We start from the raw sequence: 18,837 nt of genomic DNA, 5'->3' as shown, positions 1-18,837 counted from the left end.
TAGATAAAAACAAGTAATACAATTATATAAAACACAATCATTCACAGGGTAAGGCAGAGAATCGATGGCATCAAGAGCGCTCGACCTCATTCCTCGGGGGGAGGGAGGCTTGGCTTGATGCCCTCTTGACAAGTTTTCTTGGAACATCTCAGCCGAGGGAAGCCGTTGAGAGAGCTTTGGGCTGCAGTTATTTTGGGCTGAAGTGGTTCACTCAGGATCTAAAAGACAAAACTTGGAGAAGGAGTGGCATCATAGATAACCTGTACTGTTCATAAAGAATACAGAGGTAGCTGTGTAGATCATAAAACAAAATCCAAAGCATGCATTGGTGGTAACCTTTATTTTGCCAGCCGGAAGGGGCAAAAATATTGTGCTAGCTTTCAACACCCACTGGCTTCTTCATCAGGCAAAGGCAGTTAGAAATAATTCAAGGAAAAGAAAGTGACGCAGTTAGAGTTAGAAGTCTGCAGGTCTAGGTCTTGTTTGCTTGTGATGTTATAGAAGGAGGGTCTGTGCAGACAGAGAGATTGCACTCTCTGCATCTCCTCCTGAACAAGAGGAAAAAATAAGCTGTTCTCATAGATCCCAACAGGACAGCTTTCCAGTTCATATGATTTTATAAATACAAGTGATCCATGGATCACAATAACTGAACAAATTCACACCTTCATTTGTTTCCTGTTAATTGCCATTTAGTCAACTCCTACTTATTTACTGCCATTTTCCCCATGTCTTTCGTCTTTTAATTGATTCGTTTTAAATGCTTTCAATTGTATGGCTAGTTTAATTGCATTTTAGTAATAATCTTTTATGCATGTATGTATTTATGTATTTAAATATATCTTTACATGCCCTTTTTTTTAATCTGTATTTAAGTTTTGTAAGCCAGTGGAGCCAGTGTGGCAGAGTGGTTTGGGTCTTGGACTACAACTCTGGAAACCATGGTTCGATTTCCAGTTTGGCCATGAAACCCAAGTCACACTCTCTCAGCCTCAGAGGAAAGCAATGGCAAACCTCCTCTGAACAAATATTGTCAATAAAACCCCATGGTAGGTTTGCCTTAGGGTCACCATAAGTTGGAAACAACTGGAAGGCACACAATACACACATACAAGCTACCTTGGGTCTTAGGGACATAGGCCCAGTACAGACTGGTGCTTTGTGCCGGCCTGGAGACGATTTTAGGGCTGGTAGGGCTGGGAGTCCATACATGCCCAGCCCTACTTTCGGCACCCATGTGCCATCTTGCTGCATCCCCATCCACATGGGGCATGCAATGATGACACATGGACATCCAAGTGCCCAAATGGCACTCGCCAAAAGAGGCCTCATGACACCACATTGTGGTGCTTATGACACTTCTAGAAAGAAGCCGCTCTAAGCAGCTTCTTTTTAGGGAGCATGGCGGTACCACACTGTGCAGCTGGTGTGGCACTGACGTGGGGCAAAGATGGGTGGCATGGAGCTGCCTGTCTGTATCCTCCCATATTAATAAATAATTAATAATTTTACAGATTTTTTTTTTCCTTTTCAGAATATTCATAAATGTACCATACTGTGGCATCACAGCTGGTCAAGCAACTTTTGGGGTGATGGTAAAGTCACAGGAGTGTGTGTGCAGAAGAGGAGACTAACAAGAACTGATCATTTTTTTACAAATGTATCCGTTCCTTTCTTGGATTGCCTTGTTTGCCAATTCAGTCTGATAACTGTCCATGCGTCCTGGAGGATTTGGGGCACTACAGTCCATAAGAGTCAGGTTTCCAAGCTCTGGCTAAGAGATGTTTTGAGGAGCAATAGAAGTCCCCTTGCACTTTTACCAATATGCATGATAGGCAAATTGATGGCAGGCCTTTCTTTGCTTTCTCTTCAGTGTAAAAAGAAACACACCCTGGTGTGTCCAGACTTCTCCAAGCATGGGATCTGCCCAAAAGGCTCTCAGTGCAAATTGCAACATCCCCAGCGGAAGCATGCAGCTGGACAACCCAAGACCAAAGACGCTTTCAAGAGGGAATCCTCAGAGCCAAAATGGGGACACCCTGCATCATGGACAACCAGGTAAGAAGGCATGATAGACCAAGGAGCAGCTGTTTCCCCTCCTTTTGGCAAGTCTGTTCCTTCTGTGTCTGGGAGTCCCTGGGCTGAGCTGGAAGTGGTTGAATTTCCAAGTCTCCCCAAGACTTGCCTTTGTACTGGAAACTGACACACATCCTTGCTAGATAGTAACCTTGATGGGTGGTGAGCAAGTGGACTATAGCAGAGGAAAGCATCACAAACATTTAGCACAGGAATGGGCTCCAAATGCCTTGCAATCCTTTTTTTTTTTTTTTCTCCAAAATGTCTTGCAATGGGGTGTATGAGGCATTTCCAACGTATTTTGGGAGGGACCCTTGGAGAGGCTTCTTTTGGGTCTGCCACACCTAAATGATGAATAGTTAAGTTTATATGGGCAAGACTGAATAAAGGAACTGGAGCAGTATAGGTGTGATCCATCTTCCATCCTATCCTATCCTGTCCTATTGATTGATTGATTGATTGATTGTATTCCATTTTTCTCCCCAAATGCGACTCAAAACAGCTTGCCACGTAAGTGAAGACAGAATAGATAAAACAATATGTGGCACAAACGTTTAAAAGAACATTAAAGCAAGCAACCCAATTAAAGCATTGCTTTTAAGACATTAATTTAAGTCTTAATTGCTAAAAGAACTATGTAAGCAAGTTGTTAACAGAAAACTTAAATAACTGGGGTCCATTCTCAGCTGATTGTGGCTGCGTCTGCTCTGCAGAATTAATACAGTTTGACACTGCTTTAACTGTCACGGCTCCATCCTGTCAAGTCCTGGGATATATAGTTTGTAGTGTCACCAGAACTTGCTGACAGAAGACCAAATATCTCACAAAACTACAAATCCTAGAACCCCATAATATTGAGCCAGGGCAGTCAAAGCAGTGTCAAACTGCTGTGTAGATGCAGCCTCTGTTTCTTTGAACTGCCAGGCCAAAGTGAATTATCTGGCAGGACCTTGTGGTTACTGTTGTTTTCTGCTGATGCCTGAAACAATGCTTGATCCTAGCCCACAACACAAAACTCTACATGGTGCTGGGTACATTAAAGATGACTGAATAATGGTGACCCTCTACTAGAGTTTTCTTTCCAAGATTTTCAGAGGTTTGTCTCTGAAGCCAAGAGAGTGTGACTTATAGAATCATCTAGTTGGAAGAGACCTCAAATGCCATCAACTCCAACTCCATTCTGCCATGAGCGAATACACAACCAAAGCCCTCCCTGAGACAGATGGCCATCCAGCCTCTGTTCAGAATCCTTGGAAGAAGGAGACTCTACTACTCCCTGAGGCCATCAGGAAGGGCCTCCTAATGTTTAGGAGGAATCTGTTTTCTTCTTGCTTGAATCAATTGTTCCAGGTCCTATTTTCTGGAGCAGCAGAAAGCAAGCTTGCTCCATCTTCAGTATGACGCTCCTTTCAAATATGTAAACAGGGCTATCATGTCTCCTCTTAACTATCTCTTCTCCAGGCTAGAGACTTGCCCAGAGTCACTCAGTGGGCTTCCATTGCTAAGTAGAAATTCAAATCTTGGTGTCCCAAAAGAGTCCTAGTCCTATGCTCAAACCATGACTCCAAGCTGGTTCTCTTCCTATATTTGACTCCAACTTAGGGTGAGACAAGGTTTGTCCAGAAGGGTTTGCCATTGCCTTCCTCAGAGGCTGAGAGAGTGTGACTTGCCCAAGGTTGCACAGTAGTTTTCTATGGCTGAGTGAGGATTTGAACCCTGCTGTCCTGAAATCCTAGTCCAACTCATTAAACCCGCTGACTTTCTTAATATTCCTCATGTTTACTCTCAGCAACTGAAGAAGGCAGAACCTGAAATGTGTTGCTAAAATATTTATAAGGTTAGTTTTTTGTGGGTTTTTCAGGCTATGTGGCCATGTTCTAGAAGAGTTTATTCCTGACGTTTCGCCAGCATCTGTGGCTGGCATCTTCAGAGAATTTATAACATTGTTTGTTAATCACTCTGCTACTTCGAGAAAGACACAGGGTGCATCTACACTGTAGAAATAATGCAGTTTGAAAACATTTTAACTGCCATGGCTCCATCCTACAGATTACTGGGGTTTGTAGTTTATGAGGCACAAGGACTCTTCGGCAGAAGAGGCTAAAGACTTGGTTAAGGTATAAATGCATAGTCTGCAGCTACAGCTTAAAGTGGTGTCAAACTGCATTGTTTCGACAGTGTAGATGCACCTATAGATTTTCCTTCAGAAATCTGCCACGAGGGACAAGCATCTCCTTCCCTTCTGAGATGTACTTTGCTCATTCTGTTTGCCATGAATGTCTATTTGGGGGTGTACCCCATTGCAGAATCTCAAAAACCGTATAAGAAGAACAAGGCAGCAGTGTCAAGGGATGCTGAAGGACACGGTTCCATAACCAGCCACATCTCAGGAACACCTTTAGAGGTGTCTCCGCTTCAGACTTGAACATGTCAGCAACCCAGCATCAGCATTAAAAAAAGCAGCGCCTTGTGGAGGTCATTGTCCCAGGTGTCCTTGGGGGCCTATTGATCGGGGCATTGTCATAATGCTGCAGGATTCCTCCTCCCCCAGAAAGCCAATAGTCTAGCTGAGAACCAGTAGGACATGGAATGACTCCCACCGCCCACTGTTTTTGGGGCTTTAAAATTCCCCAGGACCAAGGTGTTGGGAATCTCTACCCCTCCATTCCCTCCCCCAGCTCAGAGGTGGGACCTTTTCCCCATCCTGCCTGGGACTGGGATGTTGCACAAGCAATCGGCATCATCATTTGATGCCCTCTTATCAGGAAAAAGGCGGGATATAAGTTAATACACACTTAATTAATAATTAATAATCTGCTTTCAGTCTTATCGTTGGGAAAAGGGTGGGATAGTATCATCATCATCATCATCTGGTGCCCTCCTATCAGTCTCATTGTTGGGAAGAGGGTGGGATATCATCATCATCATACATTTTAAATTATATTGTAATCATTTTAATTTGTAAGCCACTTTAAATCTCAATCTTGAGAGGAAGGTAGAATATACATATTAACTAACTAGCAGGACTTCATAATTAATTAATTAATTAATTAATTAATTAATTAATTAATCTAATACCATTCCACCTTTCCCCCAGGAGTGGGACTCCAGCCAGTTTTTACAATGCTTGTGATATAGCTAAAAATGTACAAGAAGTCAGTATTAAAACAGAATTAAACTATTAACCACATTAAAATAATTTAAAGGATTATTTAAAAAAACAGTACAGTTTAAAAGAGTGCATCACCCTCTTACAGCTCCTTCTTTAAAAACTTGGCTTGACAGTAGTACATGCAAAAGGGGCCTGGGAGACTTAGTGGGCCACAGGCTGAACATGAGTCCACAGTGTGATACAGCAGCTAAAAAAGCCAATGTGCTTCTAGGCTGCATCAATAAGAGTATAGCGTCTGGATCAAGGGAAGTAATAGCACCACTCTGTTCTGCTTTTGCAAGCAAATAGCTCATGTGACCATAGCTCAGCAAAGTGCTATCGTGGCCCTTATCGTGTGATAAGAAATGATGCCAAACTGGTATGCTTCCATTCTTAAACTAGTGCAGTCATAGCAGGACAGCGGGCTGGTGTGATAAAATGCTAGGACTCTGGGAAACCAGAGCTTGAATCCTCATTTGGCTGTGGCAACCAAATGGCTGACCTTGGGCTAGCCATCCTATCTTAGCTTCAGAATAACTCAATGGCAAACGCCCTCTGAAGAAACTTTGCCAAGAAAATTGGAGAGTAGAACCAACATGCATCAGAATTGGCTTGAAGGCACATAACAACATTCTTTGGTATATATCTCTAGGTTTTATCCTTGACTTATCCACGGGTCATATCAAAATCCATAATGTTGGCCCCAAAACTGCTCTCGACTTGAAGTCAACTTATAGTAGGGTATATACATATAAAAACCTATATGGAAAGACCTGGTGGTAAATAGGAGGTCCCAAATCTATCTTTTAGGGTCTGAGTCCTATCCCACTTAGGCTCTGGACAAAGAGGAGAATCGCAGAAAGACAAGGTAGGTCCATATAGGATCATGTTATGTGAAAAGACATAGCCAGTATGAGAACTTCTAAGCCTGATCCATTTCTTTGGCCTGAACAATGAAATTGAAGTTCTCCTCTTTGGCCAGAGCCTAAGTGTGGTGGGACTTAGACCCTAAAAGATAGATTTGGGATCTCCTGTTTAGCACCACGTTTTGTGATGGCCACCCACTTGAACACATGTAAATTTTTATATGTATGTACTATATATATTCTACTATAAGTAGACTTCATGTGTAAGTTGAGAGCAGGTTTTGGGGCCAAAATTATGGATTTTGATATGACCTGTGGATAAGTCGAGGATAAAACCTAGAGGCATCTATCAAAGGATGTAAAAGATGAAGCAAAGAGAAATGATGTCAAAGGACTTAAAATTTTTCAGCAGTAGAGCAGGGATCAGTGTTTCCAGGACAGATTACGCTCTTGCCTTTCCCTAGGGAATGGGTCCTTTTTTAAAATAAGAGTGAAAGTACAGGATTGACCCATGGATACGTATTATGCTATTATTTTTTAGGTTGTATGCCATGGGCAGGTTTACTTTATCTATTTTATTGTTTGTATGTACAGCCCTGTGTAAATCTACAGCGCAATATAAATAAAGCATAATAATAAGTCAACTCTGGTTTTTTTAATCATTTTTTCGTATATACAGTATGTATGTAAGCCAGGATGGTGTAGTGATTTGAACGTTGAACTGCCTCTCTGCAGATTGGAGTTCAATTTTCCACTCGGCCATGGAACCTGCTAGGTGATCTTGGGTGAGTCACACTCTCTCAGTCACAGAAAACCCTGACATAGGTTCGTTTTAGGATTGGCATAAATCAGACACAACATGAACATAAGCCTGGGTGGTGCAGCAGTTTGAGCATTGGATTACTACTTTGGAGACTAGAGATGAATCACTGAGTGTCCATGGGCAAGTCACACTATCTCAGCCTCAGAGGAAGGCAAGGACAAACCTCCTCTGAATAGATCTTACCAAGAAAACCTATTAGTGTCACCATACATCAGAAACAACTTGATGGCATATAAAAACAGCCATAAAGGTATTTATTATGAATTGGTCATTCATTTGATTCAAAGACAGGTGATTGGTCAGCCAAAGCTTCTTGCATCAGTATATAGTACTCAGATAAATTAATCAACTAAATGTCTGACTTATTAAGAGAAGGTTCACATTTATCTATTTATTCACTATAATAACTTTGCCCCATCATTATAGCAAAACTGTACTTGTCTCTCAATTCAAAAGCAGAAATGAAATATATACTGTGTGTGTATGCGTGTGTGTACGTCCCCCACCCCTTAATAGTCCTGTTATTTTAAACAGCTAACCTCAATCTGGCATCCTCCAGTATATTTTGGACTATTTGGACCCCCGCCATCCCCTTTTGTTGGGGGCTGTGGCTCACTGGCATGCTGCAGGCCATCCTTCCCCAACTTGCCCCCTGCCAAAAGTGATGGGGGCTGTGGTCCCAACACATTTGGCAGGGGGCAAGTTGGGGAAGGATGACCTGCAGCATGCCAGTGAGCCACAGCCCCCATCAAGGGCTGAGAAAGTGACCCACCTCTGCATTACCGCATACAGCAGATCTATTTATACTGGCCCCAGAATAGAAGAGGTAGAGAGATGTGCTAATTCTGTCTATGACACTCCTGGCAGGAGCTTCTACATCATTCCTGCCTCACCAGGCCCCTCTGTGGGTCCCTCCCTTATTTTGACCATATCTTCCAGATCAGGACTTTCGGATAAGGGGCAACCCAAATTCAGAGGAGCCCAGCTCAGGTGTTTGGGATGGCTGCATCTTCAAGGGAGCCAAGAAATCTGGGACTGCACCCTGCAAACTGTTCCTTCCTTCCACCCCTTAGATCTGAATACAGGATCACAGGATCAATGCAGGGGGCTGTTGAAGAGTCAGTAAAGAATGTAGGATGCTTGGCTCACGTCTTGGACAGACAGACAAGGCCTGGATGGCAAATGGTTTCCTTTTCTCCCCAGATTCACAGGCACTCAGCTGAGGTCTGCAGGAGACCTCCTCTCCCTTGCCAACCACAGCCCTTCGGTGCGGGCTCTTGCTTCCTCTTCATCAGGTGCCCACTTCTGGTTTTATCGCCAGCCCCTTCCCAACTGCAGGATTTTTCAGAACATCCTTCTAAAAATACAATAAAATTTTTAAAATATTGTTTCCATTTTAAAAATATGCAGAATAATATGAAAACAGGACTGCATAGATTATTGAGATTCCATGCAAAGGGACACAGATTGGAAATGGATTGATTCTCCTTTCCCTAGAGGAGAGAGACTTCTTTTTATACTAGTATAGCCATGTCAGCCTGGAATATTGGTGTGCAAAGGGATCTTGTGGCACCTTTGAGACTAACTGAGCAAAAGAAGTTGGTAGCATGAGCTTTCCTAGACTTGAGTCTACTTCCTCAGATGGAGTCCATGGTCCACATTCCAGTAAGCTAAGGAAAGCAAGTAAAGAGGAATTTTTGCTCATATCAATGTCCTGTATTCGTCTATTTGCTGTTTTAAAAAATTGTTTTATTTGGTTTTAACTGTTTGCTACTTTAATGAAATAATCAAGAGGAAGGGAGAATAAAAAGTGTTCCCTTTCCTTTTGCTGAGAACTGGTTTGGCCCTGCTTTGTCTTAGAAATCTCCAAAGTGCCTACTAAACTATACCTTTCCCTTTTTCATATCTGATATTTCTTTAAATACCATCATCCCTGGACCTTGGGATGGGAAGAGAATGGAATCCATTTCCAAAACTTGGACTACAAAACCTTTTTTTGGAGACTACAGCTCCACAGACCAGGGCATCCTCCTGATGGCTAGTTCATTCTAGGAACTCTAGACCCAACAGAATAATTTTTCAGACTTTGAGTTTGGCATTCCTGGTGCTGTATCATAGAGCTGCAGGCACATTCCTCACGAAATTTAAGTCCCAATCCCCTCTCCTGCCCACAACCCACCCTCCCGACAGTCTTTAACCAAACAACATTGTCTCTCCTCCTGGCATCTTAGTAGAACATGAGTCAACAGTGTGATGCAGCAGCTAAAAAAGCCAATGTGATCTTAGGCTGCATCATTATGAATATAGTGCCTAGATCAAAGGAAGTAATAGTACCCCTCTATTCTTCATAGTATGCCTCCAATCTGTTTTGGTCAGACCTCATCTGGAATACTGTGTCCAGTTCTGGGCACCACAACTCAAGAGAGATATTGATAAGCTGGAGTGTGTCCGGAGGAGGGCAACCAAAATGAGGGAAGGTCTGGAAACCACCAAGCCCTCTGAGGAGAGGCTTAGGGAGCTGGGTATGTTTAGCCTGGAGAAGAGAAGGTTAAAGGGTAACATGATAGCTATGTTTCAATATTTGAAGGGTTGTCATATTGAAGATGGAGCAAGCATAGTGACAATACCACACTACACTGTCATAGTGCTACTGGCTAAAGCAATACAAAATATAAAATCATTTTTTAAAAATTTAATGCAAACGTTAAATGACAGTCCACTGAAAAACATTAATTTAGAACAGTTTAATGAACATTGAAACCTCTTATGCATTAAAAACCACTTCACCTGTTGCATTTTCCCAACCAGCTAAAATCTGAAGATCTACAGCTGCCAGCAAAAAGAGAGCAGAGAGGAGGCCAACTGAGCCTCCTTTGGGAGGGAGTTTGTCAGAAATCCCCTGCATTCATATATTCATTTGGGGTTTCTGTCGTAAGGATTATAAGTTTAGGGTTTTGTTTAGATATTATTAGAATAAGGTTATGATTGGGTTTGATATATATTGGTTTGTTAGAATATGCTAGAAGGGGGGTAGATTGATGGTTAGCTTCTGTGCTTGCTTATTAGGATTGGAATGTTACAATGTTAGGGAGTTACCCAGCCAGGCAGAGACTGTTCCTGAGTTGGGAGGGGGAGTTAAACCTTAGGAGTTATTGCTATTGCTTATATGATGTTATGGTAATATGTTCATGATGTTTATCTATGTTGCTGTTATATTTTAAATGCTGCCATGTATGTTGGATTGTGGGATGATGGGATATATAACCATGCTTGAATATACTCATAGGCTGTTAAGGTTCATTATTACTTAGTCTAGTGGTGAAGGATGTTTGTGCTTCAAGGCCACAGGTGCAAGGAGGAGATAACGCCCTGTGAGAACTTGATTGTTTTGAGAGTCTGCCAGAGATCCCGGACTAGAGGACGTTACATCATTGGGGAGGAGATTCCTCACTGCGCGGGAAAGACTTATCCAATTAATTTCCTTTATTGCTTTATGGGGGGTGGGTATGCTTATGGGACTATATAACCCATCTGTAACTATGCATCTTCATTCCTGACAAAGAAGTCACTTCTCTTGTATGTGCACTATTTTCAATGAAGTTGGTACTTTTACAGCCCAGCCTCTTATTGGGAAAGGAGACTGCAAGCAAGAGCCTGACAGAATTCCATAACTCAGGAGCAGCCACCAAGAAGGCCCTCTCCTGAGTCCTCACCTGTCCTGATAGTGGGACCAAGCAGAACCTCTGCCCTGAAGATATTAAAACTAGGTTAGGCTTGTATAGGGAGATATCTTACAAGAGTGATGTCTCAAGGGGAAGCTCCTGGTGATGGCATTTTGATATGATCAGCACCAACCAGAGTTACACGGAGTACTCCATTCAAGTTTAAAGAAAGAACCCTAAGTCATACAAGTGAGGCAGATACATAAGTGAGCTGTGGGGATCCCCTGGGGTTTGGTTCCAGGATGCTCAAATTCCATTATAGTCAGCCCACCATATCCATGGATTCTGCCTCGACAGATTCATCCACCCACAGCTTGAAATTTAATATATCCAAAAGAAACCCTTGATTTTGCCATTTTACTATGCCATTGCATTTACTGGGACTTGAGCATCCGTGGGTTTTGGTATCCATGGGGGGGGCCTGAAACCAAAACGCTAGTGGGCCCACTGTATATATAATGGGGTAGTAAATGAAACCCATTGAATGACCTTGGGCAAGTCACATGCTCTCAGCCTCAGGAGAATGCAATAGCAAACCTCCTCTGAACAAATCTTGCCAAGGAAGCCCCATGCTTTAGGGTTGCCATAAGTTGGAAACTACTTGAAGGCACATGACAGCAACAATAAGATGGTGTCCCTTATATAAAATGGGAATATCAAGGTTTCCTTTCTGATTTATTTATGTTTTTAAAAAATTCAGTCCATGGATGGTTGAATCCATGGATGCACAATCTATAGATAAGGATGGCTGACTGCATACAAAAAATTTCAAGACGGTGCTCTCACCCTGAGATTCCCCCCTCCCTGCAAGGACTGGAGAAAAGGGAGCCAGGCCCTGAAATCAGGGAATCCTTTGAACAAGGCTAGCAGCTGAATGAACATGAATAGGATCAGGCTGTGTGTGAATTGGTTTTAATGGTCCACAGAAGGAGAGGGTTATGAAGAGGAATTGAAGGGAAGTCCAGATGGGCACACGCACACTTTCTCTATATTGGTCCCCTTGCAAATCTTCCTCGCAGCTCCCAGTTCTTCCTTCTATGGTAGCGCTGGGAGCTGCTGGTGGCACAGATGCTCTCCAGAGTTATCCCGGGTGACAGAATAAACTTGGAATGGCACCCGGCTCACATCCCCTGTGCCAATGAGGTGTAAAATACTTCCTCGCTCTAGTAGTTTAAGAATGTGAGAGGTGGTGTGGTGGATGTTTATCAGGACAGCAGAACTGATCCTGGACCTCTTGTCAGCCCAAAAGCCTCTAATCCCTGTTTGGGGTGGAAAGGATTGGGGAAGTGAGGCGAGAGGGAAGATCTTTTTAAATACCAGCACAAAATCCCTCCGTCTTTATTAGTGCTGCCGACAGGGATGTCAAATGTGATAAAACGTCACATTAGCTTGGATGTGCTTAGAGGCGTTGGAGTCTGTGGGCTGGGCTGGGCCTTGTGCCAATGCTGGGTGCAGGGAATTGGGGAAAGTAGACATTGGGGGCAATACCTGGAGACCGTGTGAAGGTGTAACAATGAGGAAAGTACCTCTGAGAAAAGGCAGAGTGCTTTCCCCTTCGTAGAATGCATCAAAATGCATCTGAGGAAGTAGACTGAAGTCTAGGAAAGCTCATGCTGCTAATTTCTTTCTTTCAGTTAGTCTCAAAGGTGCTACAAAATCTCCCTACATACTGATTCTACAGACTAACATGGCTATATCTTTGAATTATCCTTGGTAGGTCGGCTTTACCAGGTTGTGATCCTGTTGGGCTGCATGTCCCATTAGGGTTGCCAGATTGAAAACTGGAGAGGGCTCCTGTGCTTTTAATGGTTGTGTGGAAGAGGGGATTTCAACTGGTGTTGCTTGTCACACCACCGGGTAACAAGGCACACCAATTCCCTCTTTACATAAGCATTAATGGTACAGGAATAGTCTCCAGTTACCCTCTGGCAAACCTGATTCCCATCATCTTCCTGGCTGTACTGAGTGCAGCTGGACCTTGGACTAAAACGACAACAAAATTGTGGAATTCACCTGTGTAGTATACCTTTTTAGTATGGGTTGATTCTCCCTTATCTGAAATATTCTGATAAACCAAAACTTTTTTCATGGGTGGCTGAGATAGCCACCCCTTTGCTTTTCTGATGGTTCAGTGTACACAAACTATATTCCATGCACAAAATTATTAAAAACCTTGTATGAAATTACCTTCAGGTCATGCATAAAAGGTGTATATGAAACAGAAATGAATGTTATTTTTAGATTGGAGTTGCATCTCCAAAATTGCTCACTATGTACATATATGCAAATACAGGTACTCCAAAATCCCAAACACTTCTGGTCCAAAGCATTTTGGATAAGGGAGACTCAACCTGTACTTATAAATGCTGACTCTGGAGACCAGGCTTCGAACCCCCACTCAGCCATGAAACCCACTGGGTGACCCTGGGCAACTCACACTCTCTCAGCCTCAGAGGATGGCAATAGCAATCCCCCTCCAAAGAAACCTGCCAAGAAAAGCATATGACAGGTTGCCATAACTTCAAGGCACAGAACCATAATCAGTCCCTTTTAATACTGGTAAATATTACAACAGACAATGGGAATTGCAGTCCAACAACAACCACCCTTTGTAAAACTTATAACTACTTTGTAGTACTTTTTTGGGTAAGTAATTTGTAGTATTTTTAAGTAAATGCTTATGCTGTTGTTGTGTGCCTTCAAGTTGTTTCTGACTTGTAGCGCCCCTAAGGTGAACCTACCACAGGGTTTTCTTGGCACGGTTCATTCAGAGGGGGTTTGCCATTGCCTTTCTCTGAGACCGAGAGAGTGTGACTTGCTCAGGTGGTTTTCATGGCTGAGTGGGGATTCGAACCCTGGGTTCCAACAGCCAAACTGCTATGCCACCCTGGCTCTCTTAAGTATTTATATAGCACTTACTTATATCTACAGCTTCTAAAAATGGTTTATTTCTTTTCCAGCCACAAGCTCTCACAGAGCCCTAAGGTTCCAGGTTTCAGGAAGCCCTGGCTGAGAAGCCCTACTGACATTGGTCTTTTTTCTTTCTTGCAGAAAGGAGGAGGAGGAGGAGGAGAAGGAAGAAGAAGAAGAAGAAATAGCAGGACCCTCCAGATCAGAGCAGGAGGCAAATGCCTGGCACCCCCGGTCTTTCTCGCAAACCAGCAAGCTCGCCAAACTGCCTTCGTTCATCTCTCTCCAGTCGCCCCCAACTTCTCCCGACGAGGAAGACCAGAAGCCAGAGAAAGACAGGCATGGGGAGGAACCAGGTACCCATGAGGCTGGTTTTGAGAAGTGGGGTGCCCCTTCCCCCTTTGCTGGCTGGAAAGAGGTGGCAGCGTTTCAGTATTCAAAATGTGTTCGGGTTTTGTTGCCAGATCCCGCTTCCTCGACATAAGGTGGAATGAAAGTCATTCAAGGTAGTGAGTAGTTGAGAGTTGGAAATGGAGGGTAAAATGGTAGGAATGTGTTGAAGGAGACAGAGAGAATAATCTGTAGTAGATTGTTTTTCCTAACACTGGGGTTAAACAGGAGGGGAATGAAGTTCCCGGTGGAGTGTGTGTGAGGGTGAGGATGGATCGTTCCCTAAAGCAGAGGGACAGTTCTTCCCTCTTAGACATTTAGATGCTTGACTTAAATTCCAGTCTCATTCCAAAGGCTGTCAATGAAGGATATACAGATAAGGAGGCTGGCTTAGTCTCTTAAAAGCTCAAATTTCTTGTATATTTAATTGCTTAGTGTAACATAAACCTTTAACCATTTGGAAGATGATAAGGTTTAAAATACAAAAATCCAAGGGGCCAGAAATGCTCAGTCTAGGAAATGGACAGTAACCTTGAAGCTATTGCTAGCCCTGGCTCGAGTAAAGCCATTGAAGCCATTGGATTTACCCATGTGTCGTCTCACTATTCAACAATTGATGAAATAAATGGTGTCCTCCAGTTGAGACTAACCAATAAGATTCCACCTCTGGATTTGGGTTGCTTTTTATTTTTGCAAGAGTGAACAAAAATTGGAATAATAGAATTGTAGATTTGCAAGTATCCCAAGGGTAATTCTGTTCCCGTTCTACAACAGTTCAGGACTCCGTAGTAAAAACATCCCTGAGAGGTGGGCATCTGACCTTTTTTAAAACCTTACATGAAGGATAGCTGATCACTTCCTAAGGGAGTCCTTCCCATTTTCAAAGAGCTCTTACTGTCAACTTCCAAGGGATGGCCACATTTAGCAGCTCTGCAGATAGGTGCTGTCAAGGTGGCTTCATCTTAGGGAAATTCTCAGTTATTCTAAAGTCTAGCCTCCCTCTGCCAGTTCCCTCTTTTCTGATATTAAGGTGATATTGAAAGGGATGTCTGAGGCATCTAGCTATGAGGGCGTCCTCAATGCAGGAAACTAGCCATGCTATATAAGGAGATCTGGCACCAAAGTAGGGGATCCTGGAGGCTCAGCATGAAGGAAAACAAGTGCATCTAGCCAAGGAAAGATTGATTAAATTCAGAATCTGCATTATTATTATTATTATTATTATTAAACTTTATTTCTAAAGCGCTGTAATTATACATAGCGCTATACAAAGTCGGTAAAATTAAAAAGTATATAAAAGCCTGCCCAAGGCGTACATTCTAAGATAATAACAATTAAAAGAGGAATAGATAAAATTACCATATAGAAAAGATAAGAGTGAAGGTGGGTGAGAGTTTACAAGTGTTTACAAGTGAACAAAAATCCAAGTGCCCTCTGGAAGCAATACTCCTTTACCCAGAGACATTTGCATTGATGGTCTGGCCATTCACAACCTCCCTTCCCATTCTTCTCTCCTGCAAACTCCACTTTAATCCCAGATTCTGCCCTGGGACAGGTTTTGCCCTAGAAATATGTCTGTTTAGGCACTACCAGTTTGGTCTTGCTTGCGGTCCGACAGGCTCTTCCTTGACTACTCAGCATTGCTGGCCATGCCACGATCCTCCAGCAGCTTGCTGAGCCACTTCCATTTCATGGTGCTCCCTCTGGCCCTGCATTCAGAGCTCCGCATCTGGAATTGGTACGGTATCGCCCTCTGCAACCCCTTTAGTTGCTGTCTGCTACCAGTTTTCATTTTGGTAATTCTTGAATGTGTGTGTGAGAGAGTATCTTTGTATGAGTGATGATTCCCTGTGATTTGTAAATACAGTCCGCCCTTCATATCCCCAAGGGATCCGTTCTGAACATCTCCACCCCCCAAGAGAGTGGATAAGGGAAAACATGGGACCTCGAGTCCCACTGTCCTCAATGATGGTGCAACATGCACACAGCTGCTAACCCTTCCTCCATTGAAAACATTGAGGCTTACCATTCATGGATGCTTAAATCTGCAGATCGGAAGCCCGTGCATATTGAGAGCCCACTGTAACCCCCTTCTTTGAGTTGCCTGAGCCCTCTTGGCTGCTTTTAATTGAACTAAAAAAATTCCCCATTGACTATTAATTGTGGGTGTCCTCCCAGGACCCCTGCATTTGGATAACACCTCTGAATGAAAGTCTTCCAGAGCACCTGCTTTTTAACAGCCCTGCTCAAGCCTTGCAAACTCAGGAGGGTAGTTTCCTTGATGAAGTCCATCCGTTTTTAAAGTGGTCTTCATTATTTCCTATTGCCAGTCACTTTACCAAGCAAGACACGTTCTGCCAACATTTCCTATTGCCTGTCACTTTACTAGCAAGACATGTTCTTTTAAGAGATGTCCAAAGTACAATGACCTCAGTTTAGTCGTTTTAATTTCTGTGGTGAGCACAGGCCTGATTTGTTCTCAGACCTGTTTATTTGTCTTTTTGGTAGTCCCTGGTATCCAAGAGCAAGTAATGCTCTCTTGGCCTGTGGTGCTTGGGGGAGGGAGGTGGCCATTTAATGGTTGTGTGGAACACACAAGGAGCTGTTGTTACTTGTATAGTCAGTTGTGACTTGTGATGGCTCTGAACAGATAAAAATAGGCATGCTGAATAGATTTGACCATTTACTTTTGGTTGCAAGACTACACCTCTCTTGGTTCCAAAACTGGACTCATTTAGATTTGGCCATTTACTGTACTTGTGGTTGCAAGACTAGACCTCTCTTGGTTCCAAAACTGGACTCATTTAGGTTTGACCATTTACTTTTGGTTGCAAGAGCTCTTAGTTCCAGAGCTGGACTCTTTGAACCTTAGGATACCTCTGGTGCAAAGGAAGAGAACCAGAGCAGCCCCGTTGGGTTGGATCAAAGGCCCAGAATTCTGTTCCAATTGCTGGCTGGATGAATAAACCTAAAGAATTCAATGTCTTTGCCACTGTCTGGTTTTGTCCTCCAGTCTGTTCTCCAGAGGAATGCACACTCATCACAAGGTGTTAGTTGCTCAGCTGTTAACCTCTGCAGAGTGCAACCCTTCCTCAACTTGATGACCTCCGTAATGGGTTGAACTACAATTCCCACTATCTGGGGATGGTGGGAGTGTACTTCAGTGCAGGTTGGATTCTACTCACTCCCACATCTGCTTGCCTAAGTGACCATCATGATCACAATTGCCTCCTATTCCAATTTGCTTCCCGCATGCTTGCTTGCACCGTCTCCAGCCTCAGACAGCTGCTCTGAGAGCCCCTAGACCTGTTCTCTCATTCCCTCTCTCATTTTTGCTTCCTTTCTCACAGAAGGTTTACCTTTGCACATTCTTCCACGGTGAGCACCGGAGTCTCACCTCCTGTGGCTTGGTCAATCGTCGGCAGGTGATGGAGGGATGCCTTTCCATATTTCACCTTCGAGTTAAGTAGTTTGCGCCGGAGCAAACGGTCCTTTTCCTGGTCGGCTAATTGTAATTGAGCGTGCGCCCGTCGTCCAATGTGGGGCCCTTCCAATTGAGTGCTAATTTAATTAGAAAGCACCCATTTTAGTTAATTTGTTCGAGAAGATCACTGCGGGCTCCTGGAGAGAACAGATGTTTCTCTCTCCCCGGATGAACATTCTGGGGTTTGTAAATGGCTCCACTCAGCCTTGTTTAGTAGAGAAAAGAGGATTTTATGGTGGCAAACGACCCTTTCTGTAAACATTTTACAGCTCTCTGCACGTTTGAGTGAGGATAAACCCCTGGCAACTCGGCGGGCTGCAAATTTGCGACCATACGGCCATCATTTTATTGTCATATTTCACGGTCGTAACGTTAATGGAAGATGCTCGCTCCAGTCTTTTTTAACGGCTCCACTGAGCACGCTCAAAACACTTTCGCTTTGGAAAATGCATGGAAGGTATGGCCTTTCGGTTTGTGTTTACCGCTTCCGTTTTTGCAGAGAAATTTTGGAGGACGTCCCCTCATTCTAACCTCTTCACAACAGATGCACCAGCAGCATCCTCACTCAAGTCTCGAGTGGTTTCCTTGGCCACCCAGGAATGCTTCTGTCCAGTTCAGTCCCTCCACAGGCCAACAGGTAACAGCGGCCCAGAGGCTTGAGTTGCCCACTCTGCCAAATGGCTACTTGGTTACTTGCCTAGAAGTTCCTCTCCTGGTACAGAAAACATCAAAAGCAGCTGGACTCAGAATTAGTGATGTAAATCTTTCCCTATTTTGTCCTGGCATGGAAGGATGAATACTTTCTGTAGTCTTTTCTTTCCAGCTGCAAGAGAAAACGAATATTTCTGCACAGTGTATTTACTATGAAGCCAGTGTGGCATAGTGGCTTGAGTGTTGGACTATGACTCTGGAGACCAGGGTTGGATTCCCAGCTTGGCCATGAAACCCACTGAGTGACCCTAGGTGAGTCACACTCTCTCAGCTTCAGAGGAAGCCAATAGCAAACCTCCTCTGAAAAAATCTTGCCAAGAAAGGGTCACTATAAGTCAGAAACAACTTGAAGGCATACCACTACAACCACATTTCCTCTATTTTTATGTAGCAAAGAATTATTCTGTGCAGAAATATATAAGGTTTTTCTGCAGGCAACCCCTCTCCCAGACTTTTTTATTCTTATTTTTGCATAGGAAAGTTCTTTTTTTTTTACATAGAACCCATTGAGCAAAAAAGGGAAACACATCACATTTTTTTCCACGGAAAAACCACATGTATTTCAGGGCAGAGTAATTCCCTGGAACACATCCAGAGGTGTGAATACCTGGAGAAAATCACACTGAAATCTTGCTGCTGCATTCCTCTTATCCAGACGTTATCTCAAGTGTCAAGAAACCCTTTTTTCTCAGACAGAAAAATAG

General features: G+C 43.4%; 1 protein-coding gene across 3 annotated transcripts in view; it reads left to right on the top strand.

The window, feature by feature from the left end:
* Nucleotides 1-18,837, top strand: part of ZC3H3 (zinc finger CCCH-type containing 3) — a 321,156-nt gene that overhangs the window by 278,530 nt on the left and 23,789 nt on the right. For 2 of the 3 annotated variants that reach the window (XM_089518124.1, XM_089518123.1), the window contains exons 10-11: nt 1,874-2,058; nt 13,690-13,904. In XM_089518124.1, coding sequence (XP_089374250.1) covers nt 1,874-2,058; nt 13,690-13,904 — 400 coding nt within the window. Of the gene's footprint in view, nt 1-1,873; nt 2,059-10,257; nt 10,518-13,689; nt 13,905-18,837 lie in introns of those variants that run through there. The other variant, XM_089518125.1, reaches the window with a different exon arrangement.

The sequence above is a fragment of the Sceloporus occidentalis genome, unplaced genomic scaffold, assembly GCF_023333645.1.
Source record: "Sceloporus occidentalis isolate IW3139 unplaced genomic scaffold, rSceOcc1.0.p SCAF_3, whole genome shotgun sequence".
Lineage (NCBI taxonomy): Eukaryota > Metazoa > Chordata > Lepidosauria > Squamata > Phrynosomatidae > Sceloporus > Sceloporus occidentalis.
This window is presented reverse-complemented; position numbering and strand designations above follow the sequence as displayed.